The 14,373-nt window shown below is 39.4% G+C and overlaps 1 protein-coding gene across 2 annotated transcripts in view; it reads left to right on the top strand.

Annotated features, from left to right (window-relative positions):
- Positions 1-13,050, top strand: part of COL4A1 (collagen type IV alpha 1 chain) — a 109,589-nt gene extending 96,539 nt beyond the window's left edge. For both annotated transcript variants that reach the window (XM_048933910.1, XM_048933907.1), the window contains exons 44-52: positions 1,680-1,752; positions 2,439-2,510; positions 2,804-2,932; positions 4,836-4,934; positions 5,429-5,641; positions 6,259-6,436; positions 9,931-10,045; positions 10,863-11,035; positions 12,436-13,050. In XM_048933910.1, the coding sequence (XP_048789867.1) occupies positions 1,680-1,752; positions 2,439-2,510; positions 2,804-2,932; positions 4,836-4,934; positions 5,429-5,641; positions 6,259-6,436; positions 9,931-10,045; positions 10,863-11,035; positions 12,436-12,517 (1,134 nt within the window). In that variant the 3' untranslated portion in view covers positions 12,518-13,050. The remainder of the gene's footprint in view (positions 1-1,679; positions 1,753-2,438; positions 2,511-2,803; positions 2,933-4,835; positions 4,935-5,428; positions 5,642-6,258; positions 6,437-9,930; positions 10,046-10,862; positions 11,036-12,435) is intronic.
- The last annotated feature ends 1,323 nt before the right edge of the window (positions 13,051-14,373 follow it).

The following is a 14,373-nucleotide window of genomic DNA, read 5'->3' as shown; positions in this document are numbered from 1 at the left end:
AAGAATTTTGATTGCATGTCTTCGATCAGAACAAAATGCTTTAGTGTCCTTCAGCCACAATGCTCAGCATCAGTTCATCAGTCCAATTTGAAATGCACCAATGAGACTTATTTCAATACTAAACTTCCTCTTGTGGAGCTTAAGATGAGTTTCTGATGTCTTCATCCTTTTCCATGTGACTACCCAGATTAGGTATCAGATTAAATCACTTGTAGAGGTCTGCTCGTACTTGGAAACCCAAATTAAAGGTTTACTAAACTAAAGGAAATTAAGCTAAATAATGAGTGAGTGATACAACCAATCTGAAAAGTCTATCCAAAAAAAGGAAATGCAGAAGTCAGATCCTGAAATGCAAACCCCATTATAAATTAATCCATTTTACAATTGTAAACTAAACCAGAAGCTATTAAGAAGCTCCAAATTTTACTGAGAATGTCTGACTCTTGATTCACTGTCTTCTCAATGAATGGAAGCATTTCTGATTTGTGCTGCAGAAGTCTCTGTAATGATGCAAAGCAAGGGCCATTTCTTTAAAAAATTCTATATACTGTGGTTATATGGCTACAAGAAACCAGGTAACTTGGCATTATGAATGCCTCCCTTGCCACTCAAAGGGTAGGATTTCTTTCATTTAACTTAGGAATCCTTACTGTTGACATTCATTTTTGAGATAGTCATTTCTTCTTCCTTTATAGTCAGTGAAAACATTAGGGAACCATTTTTCTTACCTTAACATAAACATCTAACCTGCATTAGATGATGTGTATCTATTCTACTGCTATTGTGAAATGAGATGAATCAGTGTTATTTTTCACTGAGTACTTAAGTCACACCTCCAACTTCTGATTGGTAGTTTACTTAGGAAAGGGATTTTGTTTCTTTCCTCTACACGTGTTCTACATTATATTATAGAGGGGACTGTCATTACTGTGTTGCTTCAGGCTTGGGTTAGCAATTAGTTGGGGAAAAACTTTAAGCTGTATTTGAAAGCGTTTTGCAAGTGAGCTGCAATAGATGAAAGAAGCAAAGCATGTTGGCAGTTAGGTAAGTAGCTATTTACAGTATCTTCTGAAACACGGGCTTGGTTTTCCTTGAAGTGAAGCTGTTATGAACTTGTCATTAATTTCAGTGGGGCAGTTTGTAACAGTGAAGGCCGAAGGAAGATTTCATATTGTTTAAAAAGTTCTTTAGTGTTTTGGCCCTATTGAAAAGTGAAAACCTGAAAAGGTTTATAAATTTTTAAGTACATTTAATTTCATTCCATGCGTGGTTGTAGAAGTTTTTAAGTCTGCTCTAATCTGGAATTACCTTATTTGATTATCTGTCCACTGTCTGGTGGAGAACCACTGAAATTAGTGTCTCATTTGCTGATATTTGTGCTTGCTAATGTTTCTCATGATGGTGTGGTGTATGACTGAAGAATTATTTGTTAACTATATTGTTAATGAGATACCTTATTCTGATCTAGTATTTTGTGAGGCAAAAATAGCTTAATAAGGTACCAAACTTGTTCATGTAGGAGAAGCTTCTTCTGTGATCACTGCAGAGAATGATTCCATAAATGTAATGACTCTTCCCTCGTATTATTTTTTTCATAGGTTTCCAAAACTAAACAGGCTATTTCAAAGTCATGTCACAATAGTGTAAGATAACTCTACTTCACTTTCTCTCTTGTACAGGGTAGTCCTGGTTTGCCAGGAGGTGCTGGTGAAAAGGGTGATCTAGGGCCTCCAGGTGTCCCAGGTGTTCCAGGTGAGGAGAAACTTTGTCATGTTCCAAAAAAGCTGGATCAGTCTTTCAATTTCTTCCTCTCTCTCTCTCTCTCTCAAAAAAAAAAAAAACAAAAAACAAACAACCAAACAAAAACAACAGCAACAACAAAGCTTGGAGAGTGTTGACTTTGTTTACAGGACATTTGAAACAGAACATTGAAAGCTGCATCAAAAAGCAATCAAGAATATTGGGATTTTTTTTTAATTATTATTATTATTATTTTTTTTTTAAATCTTCTTAAATCCTGTTCTCTTTCTTGACCAATTTTAAGTGCAGGTGTTCTTTAGAAAATAGATGCAAATTCCATTGTTTGGACATCACCACTCAAGAATCTTTAGGATTTTCTTGAGTGGGAGAGGCAAGTGTTATGGCTGTATTGGAGGAAACATGGATTCAACATGTCTTCTAAATTGTTGTTCTGTCGTCATCACATACATGAGAACACTGTATGTAGAAAAAAATATAAAAAAAACCTACTAGTTTACAAAGAACATTAATTAAATAAAGAGAAACTTATATTCAGTCATCGATTCTTTAGTGACAGGGCATTTGGTACTTGCGTGAATAAAGTTGTGGTTCTTGGGATCATACCTGATTATTCTGAACCTATGCTTTCAAATAAAGGAACTATTGAGTATTCACATAAACATTCTCTTTGGCTTCAGGTCCAAAAGGATCTGCAGGCTTCCCAGGCCTCAAGGGTGAGCGAGGTGACCAAGGTCTTCCTGGATCTAAAGGTATGATGTGAAGACTAGCTGCTCCTTCTGTTATTTCCTTTGTTCACAGATTTTGTTATTAAAATGGTTATTTTCAACTAACCAATGCAATATCTCCACCCTGCTTTTATTAGGTATAAAAAAGGTAGAATATGAAAACAGATGCTGTGGTATCACTATCTACTTGTTCAGATTAGTTTTGAGTATCGAGTAGAGCTTTGGGTAGTTTGGAAGATCAATATTGAGGTTTTCATAGTATTAGATTCTTCAGATAGGAATATAAGGTAACTAATTAATTTTCTATTAATTTTCAGGTTTACAAGGCCCACCGGGCCCCCCAGGTGCTTTTCAGCTTATCAAAGGGGATCCTGGCTTACCTGGCCCAGTAGGACCAGTTGGTCTCAAAGGATTCCCAGGACTTCCAGGTCCCAAAGGACAGCAAGGTGAGAGATTTGTAACTTGCCAGTAGAGTTACCTTTTAAGTAATGCAAAAATGGGCCAGTGGTAGGCTAGATACTGGAAGATTTTTGGTGTACCGCTATCCGGTTTTTTATAAGCCACTCAAGTTTTGTTAGCCGAGAAGGAAGAGAGTACTTCTCTTCAAAGAGCTCTTCCAAAGCAGTGCCAGAAATAAACGCCTTCCTAGTGATTTTCTTCGGCTCTCTCTGTAGTCATCACACCCATATCTGAGATCAGTGGTAAACAAGATGACATGCAACACTTCCCAGGAGGTATTTGGTTGAGTGTCTTCTGTCTTAAGCCTTGAATCCAAACTTAATTGCTGTATATCTCCCTGTGAGGGCAAGCCTAAGGAAAAACACCTTGATCCTGGAGAGGAAAGGGCTCCCTGGGAAAATTTGTTACATGGTCCTCAACTTTCACTCTTAGCCCAAACACTGCAATTCCTGTAAAGAGAAGGTGAACTGCAAAAATAAAACACAATGGGAATAAGGGAGCAAAGGGCTAGACTACACAGGAGTATGTACCCTTCAGAGTGACAGGGCATGGAGAGTTGGAGCTCAGAAGCATTCTTCAGCTATTAAGATTTTAAGGGAAAGCTTTATTCCTGATCATTTTTTTAAGAAGAGGAAAAGGAATTATGGTGGAATACAGTGATACTTTTCCTTCTATTTAATACAGAAGAAAATATGTAAATTCGCTTTTGAAGGTAGGATCAAACTTTGTGACTACTGCCCCATTGCCATTTTGGGCCCCTCACTACAGGAAAGACATTGAGGCCCTGGAGCGTGTCCAGAGAAGGGCAACAAAACTGGTGAGGGGTCTGGAGCACAAGTCTGATGAGGAGCAGCTGAGGAAGCTGGGATTGTTCAGTCTGGAGAAGAGGAGGCTCAGGGGAGACCTCATTGCACTGTACAACTTCCTGAAGGGAGGCTGTGGTGAAGAGGGGTTTGGCCTCTTCTCCCAGGCAACGAACAGGACACGGGGTAATGGCCACAAGTTGTACCAGAGGAGGTTTAGGTTAGACATAAGGAAGAACTTTTTCTCTCAGAGAGTGGTCAGGCACTGGAATGGCTGCCCAGGGAGGTGGTGGAGTCGCCGTCCCTGGCAGTTTTTAAGAGGTGTCTGAATGAGGAAGTGTGAGAGATGGCTTAGTGCTTGTGGTAGCAGTATGAGAAGATGGTTGGACTAGATGATCTTATAGGTTGTTTCCAACCTTGTGATTCTAGGATTCTATGATTAGAAAGTAGGGTATGCTATCTCAGTGACTGGGCACAGCATGCGTTTGCTTGTATGGGTTCTGTTGCTGTTCTGTAGCAGTTAGTTCAGTGCAATAATAAAATGTTACTTTTTAAAGAAAAGGACAGCTGTGACTTACTAAAGCTACTAATATGCCACAGAAAGTCCGGTATAGTACTGGTAGTGTTAATTTATTTTTCACAAAGTTGGACTTACTGAGTTTATGTAGTACTCAAAGCATCGGCTGATGTTGAAACTAATGAAAGGAAGACACAGATAGATGTCTGAAAATCAGTTTTTCGTTTTTCTAGTTTTTCTGTTGTTTGTCACCCTACCTTTTGTGGTATATTTTTGAATGTGTTGTATGATAAGCAGAGGGAAGAGACTGCTGTCTTTCCTTTTCATAATCCAGACAAACACCAGTTGTTTTAGAAGCACACACTCTGCTTATTTTTTCTGTTCTGTTTGTTTCTACTACAATGATTTTACCTGCTCTAACCTACTTATTTGCTGAAGTATAAACACTGAATCTGAATGAGCATAGTCTATGCAGAAATGTGCCAGTGCTGTCTGCTACATCAAAAGCTGGAAGTCAGAACGGACGTAACAGAGAGAATTCAGTAATAACTATCCTTTGTTTTTAAACAGGAGCAACAGGACCTTCAGGTGTACCTGGACCACCTGGTAGTCCAGGGTTTGATGGCAGACCTGGGCAAAAAGGAGAAGTTGGTCCTTATGGTCCCCCAGGTAAGCAAATGACTTGTTTGAAGACTTGATGCCTTCATAGAAAAATAACACAAGAGATTAAGTATGAAATACCTACTCTTAGTTCTTTAGATATATAGGCAGAGCTAAACAGCACAGGTGGTTGACAAGATCTGAAACTGTCCGCAGGTGCTGCAGGAAAAGCAGATAGATGTTAAATTCCAGTAGATGATCTTTAAGGTCTCTTCCAACCCAAACCATTCTGTGTTTCTATTATGAGAGAGAGGGAAGATAATATGGTCACAGTATCACTAAGATATTGTTGCTTCCAAGATTTTACTGACATCTGAATGTTTCACAAAAGGTAAGTTTTAAAAATTGTTGTATGTTTTGAACAATTCAATTGTTTTCTAAAGTTTATTAATAGTTAAACCAATTCTTGAGATTCTGTTATGTGGTATAATTACAACTAGATAAAATTCAACTCTCAGATACCAGGTGATGCTAGAGATTAAAGACAACTCTTTCTATTGTAGGGCCCAGAGGAATCCCTGGTCCACCTGGCCCTGAAGGTTTACCTGGAGCTATGGGCCCACCAGGTGCAGCATCTGTTGCTCATGGCTTCCTTGTTACCAGACACAGTCAAACCACTGAAGAACCACAGTGTCCATTTGGAACAAGGTTGATTTACCATGGCTACTCCCTGCTTTACGTACAAGGAAATGAAAGAGCACATGGCCAAGATCTGGGTAAGGAGAGACTAAAATAGTATTCAAGTAAAATGAATGCAAATTCAGCAAACCAAATGTTTCTTTCATTTGTAAAGCTGTATGGAGCATGATTGGTACAGTGGAACTCTGTTGGCTCAGATGAAACAGAAATTTAAGGGAAGTCCTCTACTGGTACCTACAGCTAACTAATGGGAGGGCAGATAGAAGATAGATCCAAACTCTTCTCGGAAGGGATCAATGATACTAGAAGAAGCAACAGACATAAGGATAAGATATTCTAGTGAGAAAAATGATTGTTCACTATAGCTGTGTTCTGGCTCTGGAGTAAGAACCTGAAGAGATTGTTGCATCTCTGTCTTTGGAGATACTCATAACTCAAATGAGTATGGGCCCGAGCAATGTGATCCAATTGGCAGGGGTTAGGACAGGTGACTTCTAGAGATCTATTCCAGTCTAAATTATTCTTTAATTGTGCAGGCAAGACTAGGATATCCAGACTATCTATCAAGATAGTATTTGTTCTGGGCCCCTCGGAGCAAGTGTTGTCTGCTTTTAAGCTGCTACTGTAAACATTTGATTGGCAACTGGTAATGGTTTAACAAAAATAGGCTAACAAGTAACCTTTCACTTTTCAGGCACCGCAGGGAGCTGTCTCCGTAAATTTAGTACTATGCCTTTCTTGTTCTGCAATATCAACAATGTATGTAACTTTGCGTCGAGGAATGACTATTCCTACTGGCTGTCCACTCCTGAGCCCATGCCAATGAGTATGGCACCTATCACTGGTGAAAGTATCAGACCATTCATCAGCAGGTGATGACTTAATTTAAATTCTGTTGTGTTTATAAAATGAAAACTGTGAAAGGTGTGCACGGTACTTTATTTCCTTGCAAAAGACTCATATTATACAAGTTTTTATTTCTTGCCTTTCAATTTAAAATTTGAGTTCTTTTGATGAAGTGCCTCAAAGCGTGAATGTATTCAGTTCAGACTTTGATCAAAAATGAATTTATTTTGGAGGAAACCCAAACAAATAAGGTAGTCTGTTTTGAGTCTAATTGAAACAAAAATATTTACTTTGAAATAATGTTTTGCAAAAGCTGTGATGTGCTTTGAAGGAGAGAAAGGTTGGAATTTATTCACAATTCCTGTCCAAAACAATTTAACTTTTCTTTGTAGCTAGAAACTTTTCAGGGCTCGGTTTTCTTCTCCCTGCAAATGGCAGCATAATTTATCTTACAGTAGACTGCCAGGCTTCTTTTGGACAGGCTGCTTGAACGCATCTATTTCCATCTGACTTATAGGAAACTGTTGCAAAATCAATAATCTATATTTTAATAAATCCAGAGTCTCAGCTAGCATAAATGGTGGCACTTATATTGGACATAAGTGCTCTGTATCAGTCCAACATCCTAAAATTTTGGTCAATATTAAATTTTCAGGAAAACATTGTGGCTTAACATGTGTAGTGCTGAAGGCAGAGGTGTGAGCAGTAGTGTGGTAAACTCTACTGCTCTCATAAGTCAAGAGTCTGACCAAGGGAAGTCCCAGCCTAAAACTCTAATGATAATCAGTAAATCTAAGCATTACTTAGATTTCCATAATTGCTTCTAACCTTTATTAGCTCTTCCTGATTGCTCTTTTTGCTGTATGATGTGCATAAGAATGGAGATTGTTGGCTGTGCTTTCTCAGGTTGGTATACATCATGTAAGAAAAAGGACAGTTAAAATTATTTAAAGGTTGTAGTCTTCATATTTTGATATGTTCAGAAAATCTACTTGTTCCTACTGCAAAAGATCTCATATTTACTTCTGCATAATAGAATTCATTGTGCTTTGTGCTTGTCCTCCATACTCATGATTTAGTGGCAAAAAAAAAAAAAAAAAAAAAAAAAAAAAAAAAAAAAAAAGGAAGTAGGTTCCTTGAAAATTAGGTGGGCAGATTCTCAAGAGTGACTGGTTTGTGTTGGTCTTGCATCTTTGGGTGTTAACTTCATATTGGTGGAAGGGATCTGACTTGCAGAAAAATTTGAATGACCGATCTTAGAAATTCAGGTTCCTTTTATTCAAGTTCCATGATCAAACATGACATTTTGTGGCTTTGAGAATCTCTTTTGAAAATCTTGCTCAGTGAAGCACCAACAAGCATTTTGCTTTCTTGTGCATGTGGAGTAGCTTTCACACCATTGAAATGCATATGTGTGTGTTACGTATGTAGGTTGCTCTGAAAATAATGCCTCCTATTTTTTTCCCTTGCATTTTCCCTTGTACCCTTCCAGGTACAAAGAGCACAATAACTCTATTTCATAGAGTACGTTCCCAGCTACAAAACATTATTTTTCAACATAGTCATCACCATTAGCTGTTTTATCCCCTTCCCCCATCGTAGCTAGTTTAAAGCTCTTTCAATAAGCCCTGCTAGCTGCTGCGCTAGGATTCGTTGCCCCCTTTGAGATAGGTGGGTTCCATGGATAAACAACAGGCCAGGGGCTGAGTAAACTGCCCCATGATCAAAGAACCCAAAGTTTCTGGCCCAACACCAGCCTCTGAGCCAATTCATTGCTTGTGCTTTCCAAGCCCGCTCCATGTCCCTCACTGCCCATGAAGGTATAGAACAAAAAAATCACTCAAGCTCACACTCCTTGAACTAAATGCCCTAAGCCCCTGAAATCTCTTATTCTAGTTCTTAGGCTTCTCTGGGCAATTTCATCACTGCCCACATGAACTATGAGTAAAGGAAAATAATCAGTGGACCTAACCAGCGTTGGGAGTTTCCTGGTTATGTCCCTGACCCAGACCCCAGGAAGGCAGCACACTTCCCGACAGTTTGGGTCCAGTCTGCATATGGGGCTCTCCATTCCTCCAAGAAGGGAGTCACCCACCACTACCATCTTTCTTCCCTTCCTCACAGAGGCAGTATCAAGGTGTGGGGGTGACGGCCTTGCCTTAGGCTCCTTCCTAGGCAGATCATCACTTCCCCACTCACCTCCCCTTCAATTTCTAGCACCTGAAACCTGTTGCTTAAGGGACCTGGGGGAAGCGGGGTAGGCCAGCAGGGAGAGCTCCTGTGATGCCAAGTTGGTACTCTCTTCCAACCCTCCTCATTCAGTCAGGTCTGTCTGACTGTGACAGGGGGGCCACCACTTTTCTGGGGATATCTCCCTGGCACCCTTCCCTCCAGCATAACAGTGAGTCACTCCACCAGCCAATCTCCTGCTCACAATCCCTGATGGTCCTAAGTCTCTGTACCTTGTTCTTGAGCTCCACCACCAGGCTGGGCAGCTCATCCACCTGCTCACACCTCACACAGATGGAATCCCTGCCACCCTCCCCAGGCAGCAGCAGTCTCAGGCACTCCCTGCAACCAGAAACCTGAACAGCTACTTTTCTGGGCAGGCCCTCCATTCTGGGTCACCACAGTCTTCTTGGAATAAGCTTGCAGTCTGGTGAAGACCATGTTCAGGCCTGCAAACTCAGAAACAGTCAAGAGGAAAACCAATCTCCTGAGCAAGGATGGACAGAAGTTACTGTCCATACCACTTGACCCACCTCCTACACCCATGGCTGCAGCACCGTATAGGCAGCTCAGGCTGTGCTCACTCACTGAGCCTCCCTGTTCTCAGTGGGCAGCAACAGTGATGTAGTGATGACCTGTGTGCTCCCCAAAGCTATTTAAAGCTTATTATAAGGTGTGAATGTTAAGGACAGGTGTTTAAACTGTGCTGCTAATGTACCAGCTCCACCTCTGCTGACTCAGGAGCCTGCCCACAAGCTGCCAGCTCCCCAGCATAGCACTGTTGCTAGCTTCATAAAAAGCCTTCAAAAGAGTTTTTTTTGTTGGCTTTTTTACTCCAGATCCTTTGCCCAGTGCAGTCTTACCTGCTCTGAAGCTAGTCTCCATAGCAAATGGCTGCTATTTGTCTCTGATTATAGTAGATCATTTTATAAGTGATATGTGCTGAGTTATGATGTTAGACCATTTGCCTCTGGTGTTCATGATATTAGGTATTTTAAGGGACAGTGCAAATGGGATTAGCAAAAGACAAACACATATTCAGATGAGAAGTCTCTTGTTCTGTGCTCTTAGGCAGGCTAATATGAGCAAGGCTTAAGTGGTTAAGTGGTCCTTAAGTACATGAGAAATGGAAAAGAGGCAGATTTTTACTTTTTTTTTAAGTTTGATCTTTGATGTGCTTTTGAAGGTGACAATATTTTTTAGTTCAGACTTTTTGAATGTGGCCTCTTCAGAAATAAAGAGGTTTAGGCTTCACGTTCATGCGTTCTCATTCACATCTTGGTCCTTCTAGGTGCTCTGTGTGTGAAGCTCCTGCTATGGTAATCGCTGTTCACAGTCAAACAATCCAGATACCACCATGTCCTGAAGGCTGGAGTTCCCTTTGGATTGGTTACTCCTTTGTCATGGTAAGTGCACTGGGGCTTACTCTGAGCTGAGAAAAGCATTTCATTCAGGTATTTGATATACACTCCCTCTCTGGGAAAGCTAACCATGTCACTTTATGTCTCAGGAGGGCATTAGGTCTCTGCGCTTTCTTGAGAACAATTCAGACTAAGCATTAAATGAGAATAACACAACAACAGTTTGTTGTTCATTTTCTGGGGAATGTACGCAGCATATTCTGTTGTTTACACCTCCAACACAGAATTCAAGTGTGGAATAAAAGAGGAAATAAACCTAATTTTCGATGGTCCTTCTGCATCTATGTTGCGACAGCCTCCTCAGGCAGTAGCATATCAGTGCCTGCCTTCTTCCCATTTCTTTTGATAGATGGAACTTTATTTTTCAAATAGCATTTTTGATTGTTTATCCAGTTTCTTAGCTTTCTTCATGCTACAAAAATCATAGGCCCATGGAATAGTCTGAGGAGACAGCCTATAGTCCACCATAGTGGTTAGTATGCCCTTCCATTCTACTAGTACAGATATAGCTTGGGTTTTGCTGTCAGTCCTCAGAGATTTCTGTGCATGTATCTGTCCTGAGGTTCATGTTGGTGATGTGCTGTGCTGCCATTGAACTAGTCAGCCCACTGCCACCTTAGAAACTCTTCAGCTCCACCGTCTTGCTCCTCCTTGAGCAGAGGAAATAAACAACAGACACAACAGGATGAGGAGAGGATGAAGAGAGACATACAAAGAAGTATTTTTGCAAGAGAGATAACAGAAATTGTAGCAGGAATGCTGAAAAGTTCCTTCCTCAGTGATGGTTTTTGCATTTTTCTAGCATACCAGTGCTGGTGCTGAGGGCTCTGGCCAGGCCCTGGCGTCTCCCGGTTCCTGCCTGGAGGAGTTCCGCAGCGCTCCCTTCATTGAATGCCATGGCCGGGGCACCTGCAATTATTATGCAAATGCTTACAGCTTCTGGCTTGCCACTATAGAGAGGAATGAGATGTTCAAGTAAGTTCATGATTTATTTATTGGTATTTGAGACTGTCAAGCCTTGTCTCTGAATAACAGAAGTATTGTTTGAGTGTAATAATATGGTTGAAGTATTGGCTGTGTCCCAGTGTGGTTAGTAAGTATAGTTAATGATTTTAATAACAAAAAGGAAAAATTATCATAGCTCTGGGAGGAATTAATGAGTGTATCTTCCATTAGTGTTTATAGTTTGTCATTTGCACTTGGTATTTTACTCTTTGGCATAATCTAAAAGTGTTTTAATTTCTGCTATGTTTGATTATATTCACTGAGTCGTAGCTGGGATAAGCTGACATGCTGATTGAAATTAAGTTAGAACATAACATTTCTCCCAGTGGATGTTAACATGTAATAGAACCACTTGAAATTAGTGCAGGTGTTGTACACGGAGAGGGAGGAAACTAAGTAAGCTGAACTGTTATTTGCTGCTCTGCAATGATGGAGGAAGTATGTCTGGATAAAATACAGCTGAAAGTAGAGGTCTTAGGCATTTCTTCAGTCCTTCTAAGGTTCTAATTTCAGAATTCAGTGATAGTAGTATTTGTTCTGGGCTTGTGCACATAACTGTGTTTTTCAACACAATCTCATTTCTTTCTTCCAAATTTTATTAGCATGTTAGTGTATAGACTAGTTCCCAGGTCTACAAAGCTTACCTGATTAGCAGACGTTCCTCTGGAGTGCAGGCAAACGTCCTCTCCCACAGTATTCCAGGCTGCCACCCTGGGTACCCTTCTTCTGTTCATGTCTTTTGCTCATAGATGTGACTGCTTCTTTGCCTGTCTCAGTCAAATTGAAGAGGATGTTGAGCCAGTTCTGAATGTCTATGAGATAATTGCCAAATAAATAGGTGGAAGGGTTGAGCACTGTGTCTGATGTTAACTGGGGCTGTGATTGTCTTTATCAGACAGTAAATCTACTAAAAGAGCCCACATGCTTATTCTGGGGAGAGCACTGGTTTCCTCGGAAGCAGGAAAGCAGGTCAGAAAAATTTAGAGGAGTCAGCACCAGAATTATTTGTATTCATTGAGTCCTACACAGATCCAAGGTTTTCAGTTTCCTTGTTTAATTTTTTTTTTTTTACTGCCTAAATTTCAGCATGTTTTCAAACTTGTGATTAAGTAGGTAGTGTTTTCTGCTTATGAAAGCCTTCAGCCTACTGAATTCTGAGGTAACTGCATGTGACCTCTGTTTTTAAGTCATCTTCTGTCAGTTTGTGACCTACATTTGAAAGTGAATATGCATCAAAAAAATCAGGGATAACTTCTGCATTCAGCTTAGAAAGGCATTTGACTGCATGCAAAGTTTGCCTTGTCAGTTGAATCCCGACCATTTGTAGTAGCAGTTGTTAATGAGTCTTTTCATTTCTTTATTTGTAATAGGAAACCGACTCCGTCGACTTTGAAAGCAGGGGATCTGCGCTCAAACGTTAGCCGTTGTCAAGTCTGTATGAGAAATACATAATGACTTTTGAATTTCAACTTATTTCACACAATATGGTGCTATTTGTTTAACAGCAATGAAGCCTAGACATATATCATATGTACCTCATTGTTGTCCAATATGAAAACAGTAAAGTGCCTTTTAGGAACTTGCGTAACTAACACACACTGCTTTACTGGCCCTGTCCTTGCTGAAGAAGAAAAGAGACAACAAAGATAAGCTTCAAATGTTGACATGCCAAATGGCACTTTTGATCAAAAAATATATATTTTTTATATAAATGCAATGCACTGATAGAATTAAAAGTCAGCATTCGTCCAGAAAAATGCAAAGGTGCTAGGAGGTATGCAGTTCTGCCTTATACTGTTGGACTCCCCTTTCTCATTCTTGTATTATATATTTAGATTCATTTTTCTTCCCCAGATGAGTTTGTTGTTATCATTATTTAGGTGTCTCAAAATCCCAGACTCTCGTGTATGTACTTATTGTTCTTTATTGTACAAAGCAATACTAATGTAAAAAAAAAAAAGAAAAAAAAAAAAAAGGAGTTTTGGGATTACAGACTGTGGTTAAGCAACAAATAACCATCTTTTCAAAGCATAGATTGCCATCCTGCAAACCTTTGCTTCTGTTGTAGTCCTTAGTGCTATTTAATGGGACTACACCTGGAAGAGACTTCCAAATCGGTCTCCCAATAGGCAAGTAAGTGTTTCTGCTATGTTGGTACTATGCAGCTTCTTCATGCAGTAGAACAAACTTTCCTGTGGAATAAACAATGATCCAGCAATGGTCAAGAAAAAAATATATAAATGTGTTAGTAATTTATATAGATGTCAACCATTAGGCTTTTCAGTTTATCGTAACAGAAAGAAGCTTACAGAAGTTTTCTTCTTTGCAGTGTTATAAATTCGGTGTTAAATACCAAAATATGATGTGAAATGTTCATTTTATATAGGTCATTTCAATTCCAAATTTGCAGAGACTGAACCCAGGTTAATAGCTATTTGTGTTTATTATAGTCAATCCTGCTTTGAGCTTATAGTCTTTATTCTGTATTTAATATTTTTCAGGGTTTTAAACACTACTCACACACTGAATGACTTGATTTTGAGAAGTATAAGGCCTTAATTTTGTTAATATTGTGCCAAAAAAAACTCTTTACAGTGGCCTCATTAATATTTCTAAAGAATTTCTATGCAATTATACCAAGGTTTGAGCACATCTGCATCCAAAAGTGTTTTACAGTCTATAATCATGCAAATACCAAAAGTTTTTTACAAATGCCAAGGCCTTTGTGTAATTTCTGAAATGTGTATTATTTCTTAAAAATTCAAGTTTGTAATAAAAATATTTGTGTAAAAAAAAAAAAAAAAAAAAAAGGAAAGAAAAACTTTTTACTAATTTGTTATTAGCATTCATTTACAGCAGTGAATTAATTTTGAATAAGCCACCAATAAATGCACAAGCTTGATGCAATCACAGATTATTTTTGTTTTGCACATCTTGCAGATGTACAAAGCAGCTTCAAAACGGGCAGGTAGGATGCTGTACTGACACACCTCAGTTGTTACTTGTGAGAGGTGGTACTGACAGACAAAGCACGGGTCCTCCGTCTGTTACTGAGTGTGTTTGGTGTTCACGGGTTACAGGAATGTTCAACCTTCATTGCAAGCTCATGGGGAGCAATCCAGTTATACGGTTGCTTTTTTTTTCTTTTAATTCTTCCCTTCAATTTTTCAAGAATAAATCAGAAGTAAATTACACAGGGTCAAAATCCAAGTGTGTGGTAAAATTTTGCTTGTAGGCAGTGAAGGTGAATCTTTGCTGTGATTGCCTGAAGAGGAAGTGAGCTATCTTTTTTCCATGGCAAAAGCACA

This window comes from Lagopus muta, chromosome 1 (genome assembly GCF_023343835.1).
Source record: "Lagopus muta isolate bLagMut1 chromosome 1, bLagMut1 primary, whole genome shotgun sequence".
NCBI lineage: Eukaryota > Metazoa > Chordata > Aves > Galliformes > Phasianidae > Lagopus > Lagopus muta.
Note: the sequence above shows the minus strand (reverse complement) of the source record. Positions and strands in the feature narration are given on the sequence as shown.